The 12,661-nt window shown below is 40.3% G+C and overlaps 1 protein-coding gene across 1 annotated transcript in view; it reads right to left on the bottom strand.

Annotated features, from left to right (window-relative positions):
• DLEC1 (DLEC1 cilia and flagella associated protein) overlaps nt 1-12,661 on the bottom strand; it is a 712,951-nt gene that overhangs the window by 420,804 nt on the left and 279,486 nt on the right. Inside the window, exons 13-16 of the mRNA XM_086940885.1 lie at nt 11,770-11,860; nt 10,741-10,903; nt 8,996-9,188; nt 4,862-4,920 (exon numbers count right to left, since the gene is read on the bottom strand). Of these exons, the coding sequence (XP_086797011.1) occupies nt 4,862-4,920; nt 8,996-9,188; nt 10,741-10,903; nt 11,770-11,860 (506 nt within the window). The remainder of the gene's footprint in view (nt 1-4,861; nt 4,921-8,995; nt 9,189-10,740; nt 10,904-11,769; nt 11,861-12,661) is intronic.

Raw genomic sequence — 12,661 nt, forward strand, 5'->3', positions numbered from 1 at the left:
GAGTTTGTTGCTAATACCTCAGGCGAGGTCTGGATCTGCAGAGCCTACTAGATAGCTGTGACGTACTTTCTTTGCATAGTCTGGATTGTAGCTGGACACAGCACGTGCAATTTATCACATGTTTTACACTATGCTGCATATGTGGATGTGTACTGATTGTTGCTTCTATGTATAACAATTATCTTTGGTCATTTACAATACCAATAGCGTCCTCGGACCGAGAAGATTATTTCAGTTTTCGAAACCACAAGTAGGAATAACAATGACATCCCTGGAAATCATTTCAGATGAATGTGGCCGATGATGTCATCACATAAAAATGCAAGGCACGAGCCTTATAGATTAAAGGACATGGCCGCTCAGTTCCTAACACTGGTGACATCACTCTTGGTAACGTAGCCATTGACGCACTGAAGACTGGTTATGGTATTGAAAACTCCATACCTACTTCAAATATTAAATTCTCAGTCTCCGGGTGTGAATACTTACTCGTCTGCTGTTCTCTCTCTATCACCTTCTCCGCCTCATCCTTCCTCAGCCATGGCCGCCCCTGCAGCTCAGCCTTTGGACGCTCTCCTGGACTGTCTCTTTTATGAGTACTAGTAGCCCCTTTTGTATCCTCGTTTTATTAGTGTTTTACATTTGTATATATCTATGTCTATTTTATGGGATGCTGGCCCATGTGATGGCAATTTTATCCCAAGGCTACACTCAATGGAACATACACTCCAAATACCTCTCAGTGCCACATAATTACACTGCACTCAATGCAACATACACTCCGAATACCACACAGTGCCACATAATTACACGCCACATAATTACACTGCACTCAATGCAACATACACTCCAAATACCACACAGTGCCACATAATTACACGTCACATAATTACACTGCACTCAATGCAACTTACACTTCAAATCTCACTCAGTGCCACATAATTACACGCCACATAATTACACATCACTCAATGCACCATACACTCCAAATACCACTCAGTGCTACATAGTCATATGCAACATAATTACACTGCACTCAATGCAACATACACTCCAAATACCACTCAGTGCCACATAATTACACACCACATAATTACACTCTACTGAATGCAACACACACTCCACACAATACCACTCTATCTATCTGTCTATCGCCCTCACTCTATCTATCTATCTATCTATCTATCTATCTATCTATCTATCTATCTATCTATCTATCTATCTATCTATCTATCTATCTATCTATCTACCTATCTATCGCCCTCACTCTATCTATCTATCACCCTCACTCTATCTATCTATCGGCCTCTATCTATCTATCGCCCTCACTCTATCTATCGCCCTCACTCTATCTATCTTATTGCCCTCACTCTATCTATCTATGTATCGCCCGAACTCTATCTATCACCCTCCCTCTATCTATCTATCGCACTCACTCTATCTATCGCATCACCACAACATCACTCAGCACCACCACAGCATCACTCAGGGGCACCACAACATCACTCAGAGGCACCACAACATCACTCAGGGGCACCACAACATCACTCAGGGGCACCACAACATCACTCTGCGCTACCACAGCATCACTCGTCGCCACCACAACATCTCTCAGTGCCAACAAAGCATCAATCTGTGCAACCATTCAACAAAAACTGGTTCAAATATGTTCTCTCAATGTTTCAAGCTTTATTACAAATGTCACAAAAAGATGTAATATTTCACTTCTGTTCTTGGATTTTCATCATAATAAAATACAATGAACATAATCTTCACAAAAGTTATTTACAAAAGTTTAAGATATTGCCATTATAAATTACAATAACTTTTTTTTAAGTATTAATTATTAAAAAAAATTACAAACCATTGTTATTTGTAATATCAATATATCTAAGTCATGTAATACAACACATATTGCGTTACAAATGCTAAAGGTGCCACATTTGCGAAAGTTAAAACTATTGGCATTGTAAATGACAAAGCTATTAATTTTGCTATTTTCAAAACCAGCACATAAATAAAAAATTGGTCATTTACAATACCAATAGCTCAAACGTTCCTAATGCGAGACCTATTGCATTGCAAATGCTTGTTTCAAATAGGTAGTGATTGAAAACGGCTCTGCACTGTCTGAGGCTTTGCAGTTGGCCCTCTATGAGTTCCCTACCAATCTTTTGTTATGATTATATGATTGCGCCTTATACCTCCTCCTTCCGCTACCTGGCAGTTCTTGTCTATTTAATTCACTCTTGGAGGTTCTCGTTTAGTCCTGCTTTTTTCTCTTGTGACTGTTTTCCTATCTTTTGCTCACTCTCCATTTTCTTACTTGGTATCTCTTAATCTAAGTCAAAGTCTGGTGATGAAAAATAAGTCCCTGTTACAGAAACCTAGCCATGGTGCCCACCACAGGCAACCACAGGCACAGATTAAACACTGGTTGTGTAAGGGTAAGGGCTGAAGAGAGAATTGGGTGGGGATTGTGAAGAGAGATGGATACATGGATGTGCTATACGAGTGTAGGATGCGGGGCAGAGGAGAAACTACTGAGTGGTGTAGGATAAGGATACAGGGGCGGTTTACTATGTGGTTAATAATTGTGGAAGATACCATGAGGGAGGAAGGGGAGATGAAGGACTGTTTGGTGAAAATTACATATTCTTCTAATTTTATTTTGTGAATGAACTTTATATTCCCATCTTGCCGATGCTTACACTCCAGTATGGGCGGCCAAGAGACCGAGAGAGAGGCCCAAAGATCGACTTGCGAATGAGAAAGCGAGACAGAGAAAGACTCATAGAAAGAGTGACAGAGAGAGAGAGAGAGAGGGAGAGACAAAGAACTTGTAATATTAAAATTGAAACCGAGTGAAAGTAACCCAGTATTGCTTTAAAGCTGTGATACTCGAAGTATGGCCCAGGAGCTGCTTGCCCTTTACATGCAGCCCTCTGGTGCACAGCAGCACAAGCTGCCATTTCCCTGCTGAGCACTAATACTCAGATTTTTTTTAAAATAAAATAAATGGCCAAGTACTTATTTGCAGGTTAAAGGAAGTTATGAAGTAACTACCGTGGTGTCCTGCACCACTTAACTTTAGTTAACCTGCAAATAAATGCTTGTCCGTTTATTTTGCATTTTTTTTAGACCTCCTTACATAATCCCTGATCCACCCAGATCCCCTACCTCCACAGCGAGGCCCTCGGTCATACCACAAACAATACTTTGTGGCCCCATGGCAAATGTTTGCGAGTACACATGCTTTAAAGTAATGGCTTAGCATATCAATGCACAGGGACTGTGGTTGTTAGTTGTCCCTGTCCTAAATTATTATGTTGCTAATGTGTATCATTCTTAAAGTGACATAAGGGGACCTCAAAGCACTGCCAACAGGGGCAAGAAACACAGAAAAGGAGGCCAAGAAGAGAGGAAATGAGAAGGACACTAAAGGGAATGAGGAAGGAGACTTGCAGATGGAGTGGTCTTCTCCAAGACAGAAGAAACAGTGGTCCATACATACACTGCCGTAGGCCTCTAGCCACTAACAAGTATGGGGAACAGCAAAGTGCAGATATAGCCTGTGAGGTTACAGATTTAGAACGTAGTGCACTGTGTTCCTGGGCAGGCAGTGAGAGCCGCTGAGAGCCTGGAGTCTGTCCATCTTCTCCAGAGTGTCAACAATGAGATGTTTCATTATCTTACTGAGGACATTCTGCTGTGCCCACAAATAAAGAGGGACAGCTAGAGAGGATGGGACAGTGGAGCTGCTGGGAGGACAGGGACCATGAGGGTTAGATATTTTGTGTTTGAGGAGGTCATAGGCAGAAGGAAAGGCTAGCAGGAGGATGGACCTTGAAAAAGAAAATTCTGCTGACAGATATTTTCACAAAAAGGTGTTGCTATTTGCTATTCTGCTCCTTCTACTATTCGTTGTTGTGTTTCAAGTTTGGGTATTTGGTCTTTGCTGTAGCAGCACCATGGATACTTACACTTTCTGACTGGTTTAGGTGTTTTGTGTTTCTGTGCTTCCAACATCTCTTCAAATGTGTGTTGCATTTTAGATCATGGGAGTGTCAAAACCAAGAATATTTGAGGATCTGGAACTCAGGGTTACTGTGCAATACTAGGGATTGCAGCTTCTGCATCCAGCGTGCTAGTAGTGCCTGAACATTAGGCATCCTGCCCATAACAGCAAGAAACTTGTCTCGTATACTGACACCCTACCTGATTGTGCTGAAACTCATTCCAAAGGGCCCAGTATGTTTTCTAGAAGATTTAATTTGCCTTTTTCATTGTTCTAGAAAATAGAACACTGAATTCTACATCTTGCCAGGCCCACTGCCCCCATGTGCATTAAAATGCAACATTTAACAGTGTTAAATTTCTGTCCCAAATGAGTAATTTTGACACAGGCTCGGAAGATCACTCTTCTCCCTACAATTCAAAATCTTAGCTAACGACTTCGGAGCTGAGTCTCGGCGTCGGCTCAACATCCTGCGATTCTGGGCAAATCACTTACTCTACCCGTACCTGCCATTAATTAAAGTGCCCTTAACTGGGGCTCATGAAAAGCACTGGTGTTGATAAATAAGTACCAGTGCTGAGAAACAGAAACCACCGGCTCAAATTAAGCACTGAAAAGCAGAGATTTGCCCAAGGGATTAACACAGGTGCCTATAGCCCAGGGGTACAGGGGAGGCCCTGCTATTCAGGTGGGTCAACATTCAGCCCAAGGTCCATTAGCATTTCTGCAATTCGTGAGACTGAGCGCCCCCCACCACATTCTGGAGGTGATCCTCATCATTTTGAGTTACACCATTGGATTTGTAATACGAATACTTGAGAGAATGGTCGTTTTGTTATTTACCTGGTTGGCTCTGGGATGTCATTCAGTATCATGTGAATTACATTATGAAAGGTCTTAAGCTGCAAAATAAACATAAAGACATACATCTCAGTGAAAAGATTCGAGTACATTACAGTTTTTTTAAATCAGCAACAAAGTGCAGAACATATTGGACGAGTTTGCAAGCTATCAACAGTATCTGTATTTGACTATGACATAGGTCATTCTTGTTGAATTTCACAAATTAACATCTCTACTGCATGTGAAGCAATTACCCATTCTGATGTCAAGAATAACAACGGCGGACTTCTAATTTTGCACCTCGCGCTAGTTTCAGCATGTATTGTCCCTGCGCAATCAACCCCAGCGCCAGCTGTTGCGTGACGCCTCTGTGTTCCAGATCCATGATTGATTTCAATGATATGGGGGTACGCCAGGTAATGGAGTCCAGTAGTCAGCGAGCAGTATCAAAGAAAGTTCTTGATTTCAATTTCACAAATCATTTCAATAATACGAAAAGCTCAGCCAACGCGGTTCATGCCCTCAATGGGACTTCATCAGGGCTTCTAGTTAGTTCAGAATGCTTTCAAAGGCTCACGTGGTCGGTGCCAGGGTTCAAATCCAATGTGCTGTACTTGAACTCTCCAATGTGCTTACAGGCTTGGTCAGGCCTGCAGGTAGACACCATATATGTCAATAGAAAATATTCAATGTTTTCGTATTATTGAATGATTTGTGAATTTGAAATAAAGAGCTTTTTTTGGTGCTACTCGCTGACTACTGGACTTCATTGCCTGGCGCACCCCCATATCACTGAAATCAATTACCCATTCTGTATGGATTTTCTGATTGATAATTTCCATGACCTACCGAGAAGATGTTTTACAAATACACAATGCGTTTAGCATTATTTAAAAATAAGCCTCATTTCAGATATTACAATAGTAAAATGACAACAAATAGTTTGGAACAAAATGTTAGGGACCATACTCATGTGTTCAGATTTGTATCTTTATAATTCTAATATTTGCAGCACAAACCACAATATACATACAGTAGAAACCCAATCACTTCTAGACATGAATCAAACATCTGCTTTTGAGTCGTCGACTGCACTTCTGCTGCATTATCCAAAGGCAGGGTTACTGTCCTCAAGATTAGGTGTCAGTGAGGTTCATATGCTTTTCAGCATAAGATGATGGCTAGGTTACACCTGTTATGTAGCAGCAGACCTACCCAGAATTTGGTGGCTTAGAATGAGAAATTTCTGGATCCTATGCATATATTTTAGGAAGTTATGAGCTTGCTAAAGGGGATTGGCTTATTGTAGGGGGTGTGTTAATGCTTGTCGGGAGATCCTGCTTTGTAAGCAAATTAGCTAGGCGGATATGACATTTGAAGGGGAGGCTACAAAAGATACATCACTTCCTGCACCTGCCACGTTATAAAACAAGCAGCTGATTATTCGAACAGATGCGTACTAGATATGATGTGAAGATGCAACGAAAGGGCATGGTGGTGGCCTAAAAACAGAATGTGAGTGAACAGTTGAAGCTGAGAAGGCTGGCTCAAGATGGGGCAGCTTGAAAGCTAGAGGCAGAATGGCCTGCAAGGTAGGATGATGCCTTCAGAGTTATGAAGACTTCCACTGGCTGACCAAGGTGTGATCTAATGAGATGACAAAGGATATCTCCTTCAGAGAGAGAAGAAAGGCTAGGTCTCAAAGGACTCTATGGGCCCGATTCACAGAACTAACTTAAGACAAAATCCTAAACTTACTACTTTTGGTATTCACAGAAGTTAGGATTTTGTCTTAAGTTTGTCTTAAGACAGACTTAAGACAGACTTAAGTTAGGATTTTGTCTTAAGTCTGTCTTAAGTCTGTCTTAAGACAAACTTAAGACAAAATCCTAACTTCTGTGAATACCAAAAGTAGTAAGTTTAGGATTTTGTCTTAAGTTAGTTCTGTGAATCGGGCCCTATGACTTCAGAAAGGTGGACGCTGGGGATGATGGGAAATTCCTGAGTAGCATCTTTGGGAACAAGAGGGACAGCTGTGCATCATGTTGAGAGAAGGGAACATCTGGCAAAAAAATCCTGGTTGGAGGGGTTAAGGAAGGAAGCATACAAATGGAGCACCTGGGAGAATCGAGTAAGCACCTCAGATTGAAATGTGCACTATTATTATCAACTACGAGAATTTATAATCAAATGTAAAGTACATAATAAATGGGATTTGCCTCTTTTGTGCAGACTGTTCTTGATTTAAGAATTGGGGACCTGCAGACATCTGTGTTAAAGTGACTAATATAGATCAATTAATCGTAGCAAAATCTGAGCTCGTGCTTTATTAGTCTATGTTGAAAGAGGCCACTAACTGTACAATCACAACATAGCTTGTTACACTAGAATGAAGCCATCGTGTTGAGATGAACTCTGAATATATTAGAGAGAATCACACTTTTTAGGAAGGTGTTGCTGGGCTAGAGTTTGTTTCAAACACTCTTACACATTACCTGCTAAAGTAAAATAGATTTTACTGACAATTCTAAAAGGGCCAAAATGGGTATTTTCTACTCTTGTGTTTCATGAATGAGAGCAAATTTTACTTCACTCAGAACATGCATGCATTGCATTCGAAATTGTGCATTTCAACAACACCTTACCACATGCCTTTTCACACACCACAATAACCCATAAAACGTCTCTCAGTTCTTCAATGTGTGACTGTCACATCTTCTCCCATTCCAGGAGGCCTTGACATCCACCAATTACTCACCTCCATTAATATTCACAAATATTTGTCATTTACTTGCACTGCTAGACAAATTAAGTAATAAGAAATAATCAATTGAAGGACGAGACACTCCCTGTTTCAACGACCCAATTCTTTGTACAGTTTGATCCCATGAAAAGACCTGGCGATACGAGTATTCTGGAAGTTTGTCTGTGTGATCTTTCTTTGACATAGCCCTTATTCACCACACCATATATTCCCACATACAATATTCAGGTGTTATATGGGATCAAGAGAACATGGACTCTTGACCCACGGGGCTCACAAAAGCCAATGTAAGTTTACTGTTGCTAAATAATAACACAAGAAACCAGTCACTGTCACAATCCCCAGAATTTAGAATATTGGAATTTCAGTTTCCATTTCAATTTCAATGAGTTAGTATTTTTCCGGGGCATAACATTCTATTCTTTGTTTGGGAAATCCTGGTTTCCTAGGCAAATGAGAACTTGCATTGGCCACTGTGTATCCCAGGGGCCAAGGGATACACTGGACGGCAATGGATACCCAAGTAAAGACAGCCAGAGAGCGTCTGTACTCTTGATCGCCTCACACGTCTTACGCTTACACATTAAGAATTGAATGATGATAAAGAGGCTGGACTAACTACTAAAATCAAAAGGATATTGCAAGACAAATTAAATGGTTTTATCCTAAGCATGCTCCAAATATAATATACCATTTGGTTTCAACTCAGCAACAGATTTAAGACTGCTGCATATCCCTTGGTGTTACTTTGCATAATAGGAAACTGCTTTAATATGCAGGGTGTGTAAGCCAAGATTATTGGCCTTATTTAGGCCTTACAGGGCGCCCACCATCCTGCTGGGAGCGGAGTTCATGGCCTCCGCTACCGAAGAGGAGTGCTGCCGCCACAGTGGCTCCCTTCACAGCAGTGAAGTTTGCAGCGTGGGCACCATGTTTAAGGTGCCCATTTGGCAAACTCTTTTTTTTAGTTTTCCTTGCCATTATCACCATGCCTTGCATAGCGGACACTGGCAGAGTAGATGAGTGACAGGCAGTCACCCACCCTCAAAAGGGCAGGTCAACCATCACTGCGACCCCGCGGTCCTGTTACAGATGGACTGCTTGGTCAAGGGTTACCACCAGCAAAGGGTCCACCAATGGTAATCCAGCGCGTCCCCAAACTCTAAATAGAGCGGTGAAACCACTGATTTGAATGGAGAGGAGAACCGCTGACTTACAACATTCCTCGCGTTCCATCAAACCCTAAATGAGGCTCTTTTTTTTTTTACTGACAAGCATTTCATCATAAACTTGTTAATATCATTGAATAAAAAAACAATATTTCTTCAAGAAATAATTCTCCTTTAAGATAATGAAGTCATTCTGTATACCTCTTTCGGAGCATAGGTGAGTGTAAACCATTGTTCCTGGTGAGGCTCTAAAATACCCTGCCTTGGGCATATACTGAATGGTGTCTCGGAGTCAATGTTGAAGGCAATCTTTTCAGGGTCGTAGGATTCTCCAGGCATCAATGGTTGAAGGTTAGGTTTTATTGTTTGCCAGTAGAATGGCAATGGCACATGCCTGGAAGATAGAAATGTAATACTTCACAGTTGCAGATTCATCAACGAGGGCAAAAAGGATGGGTGCTAAATGGGGCGACACATCATTTTAATGTTGATGCAGGTTTTAAAGAAGGGAACAGGAGTCAGACATTGTCACTGCCATATTTGACACTTACAAGTATGTACAACACAGAACAACCCACATCCCTTCAGCCTTTGCAAAAACAGCTTAACAAAGCACTCATGAAACATTATCTTCTGAGAGGCTTTGGGAAATCGGTGCATATGTACTTAATTAGGAGTTTTGTGGAGGGCCTCAAGTCACCTCATGGCCACTACAGGTCTCCAGCATAAAAGTATTTTCTTACAAATATATCCACACTCAACTACACAACTTGCATTACAGTGTATCGCTGTCATTCAATTTTAGCGAATAAGCTAACTGGAGGGAAACTCTGCCCTACCAGAGGAAACATAAATCCAGTATCCTCTCCCAGAATCCATTTGATAAAAACTTACCCAAGAAGCTGGTTTAATTCAGCATATTGAAAGTGGCAAATATGGTGACCTTTGTGTATCTGGCCTGAAAGATCCAACGAATTGTTTGCCTCTAAAGTAAAAACTATGTATCTTATCCCTGGTACTCAAATAATGCTAAACCTGAAAGAAATCATTGTGTTTTTATTGGGCAGGGAGACTGCTTACATACTCCCTTTGTAGTATGAGGTATCAGCCAGTGACTGTGGAGCTTAATATTCAAATTACAAGTATTTAGTTACACCACATTTTAAGGTGGAAGTGAAAATTTGAAGTGTCTTCAGCTCCCTTTTCCTTGCAACTGCTTGCAATTATATTATGCAAAAGTAATAGTTAACAGAATGATGTTACACCTGTCTGTTATAAAACTTCAGTGTAAGTGCATTACCTACCCATGGTGGCCTACCATTACAATTTGTCTATCAGAATTTTACAGGATGCAAGGTATGCCTATATGTGTGTCAGTTCATAACATAAGATGCACAAATCTAGCCTTCTACAAGAAAGGAGTGCTACAGTAGGGACTGCGAAATGGCATTAAAGAGGAGCGTTCTGAGGAGGATGAGCTGATAAATCTAACACAGGGCGAGGAGTCTGGAGAGAGGATGGCGGATTGCTTCTGGAGGGTTGGTTGTTTGTAACCTGGATGGGACTTCAGCTTTTTACTAATGAATATCTTTTTAATGTACAAATCAAGCTTAGATTTTGATGTGCCCACTACAGTTTCCAAACCTTATGTCAGATTTCCCAACACCACTACAAATAGGTGAGAGGATAGAGGAGTGGCTGCAACAGGTATGGGGTGTTCGGCTTAAATTTGCGGTACAGGATATTACTGGAAGATTTGCCCCACATGCCAATTCTAAGTACAATGATGCAGAATGGTCACTCAGCAGAATATAAGCACAAATAGTTATATCCGTAAAACTAGGATAAAGTGCCGGTCATGAACAATGAAAATAAGAAGCACAAGCTCACAATATAGTCACTTTCACTAGCGCGCAATGCCATTACTAATCATGTTTGTCACGTACGTGGAGTTCCTTATCTGCAGCTTCTTCTCAGCCGTTGAATATGGGTTCAGGGAGTAGAAGCGCAAGCGATGCTCAGCAATCACATCTACCAGCTCACCAGGTACAGGGATGCTTTCATCACCAATCACGGACATAAGTTCCAAACCTAGACTTTGTCCGGTACCTGAGAAGAGGATTGAGTTACAAATACATTTTCTATGATTCTTTATTAGCTTTTCCATAACACGAGTTGCCCTAACCATGCTACCTGAATACTCACTGCGGCATTAGTATTACTGGTGTTGGTATCAACAAACACTTCACTGAACGCTTACATGATATAACATCCATTAATACCTACTCACAATCTTTTTCAGCCCCTTATCTGACAAGTTGTCAACATCCTTGAAAGCACCTTGGTGCTGTAATTGAACTTTAAACCCATCCAAACATTCAGGAAAAGGGTTCACAGAGGGGCACACTTTATCAATTTATAAGCACCATGAGACATGTTTTGGGGCAATTTCTATCAAAAACAGGTTTTCCACACAATAAATATAATCATATATTTACTCCATTCCACAAATAGCTTTTAGGTTGTCCGGCCTGCTGCTCTAAATATTTTGTTCTTGGATTTTGCTTGCTGCAATAGTTAATAGCTAGTCACATTTGGTAATTATAATATTGATAGAATCTAAGGACCTGATTACAAGTGGTTTGAGTTGGATGTGACAATTCTAGCCCACAATAAAATCTGACACTGAGGTGTCAAAAATGGTTTAGATGTGATAATTCTTGTGTATTCTGTCTTTTTGGGGAAACACATTTTGGTGCTTATGCACACTCAATCTGCAAGTCAAAGTAAATTCCGGCCCTTTTTATCCAGTTAAATTCCAGTAGGTATGACATGCTAACATTTAACAGAGGGTATGATATTCAAATTACTAACAATTGCAATCCCTAATATCAATTTTCCTGACCACTTGTAACCTGGCCCAAACTTTTAAGGTTTTGCAATGCACTTTATTTAACAATATTTTGCATTCAAACCTATTAGTGTGAGATCCTGGACCTGGCAGTTGTCACAAACAATAGCAAATGTTTGTTGGAAATTATCGGCAGAGGCTGGAAAAAACACAACCTAAAAAGAAGTAAAGACAAAAAAAGACATTGAGATTTATTTTTCCAGCTGTCATTTATTAAATTCAATCCATGACCCAAGGCAAACATGTTTCTCAAATTTTATACTCGAAAAACAAGCGACAACCCACTACAATAAAACGAAGGTAAATCCACTTCTGAACATCAGGTGCTAAATACAAAATGCTTGGCCCAGTTGACTATCAGAAATGTGGAATACAAAATCACCATAAAATAGTCTTCTAGACCCATTTAGAAGGTTCATTATTTTTACCTTGCTTAAATCTCTTATGCATAGAGGTGAATTCAAACAAAAAATGATGTTAAAAGAGAGGCAATGGTGCAAAAATGATATATTCAGTATGAATTAAAGAAACTGGATAAACATGAGGAGCTGCAACAACAACTTGACAAATGGTCAATAAAAAGATAAGTTCCTTTTATCATGCAAAATAGCAACAGAGAAACAAAAAATATCTTCCTATTACAAACATTCCCAAAGAGTATTTCTAACACCAGCGCACTCACATAAACAATATACACGCAACTTGTACATATTTTCTCAGCTGGGCTTCTGTTTGAAGCTGTTACTTTCAAATGTAGATTTTCATCAGCCTTGATGGACAGAAAATCTGGATTTTATTAAAGACACGGAGGCTAATATTATGCAATCTTCTTTATTGCACCACCCACAGCAGCATCTTCAAAGAACATAGAACACAACAAAAGTTCTTTAGAACATTAACAAAGAGCCAGAACCTCCATGACTCTTCCTTCTTTTTGTGCTGCAGTAAAATAATCA

Source organism: Lissotriton vulgaris, chromosome 10, assembly GCF_964263255.1.
Source record: "Lissotriton vulgaris chromosome 10, aLisVul1.2, whole genome shotgun sequence".
Lineage (NCBI taxonomy): Eukaryota > Metazoa > Chordata > Amphibia > Caudata > Salamandridae > Lissotriton > Lissotriton vulgaris.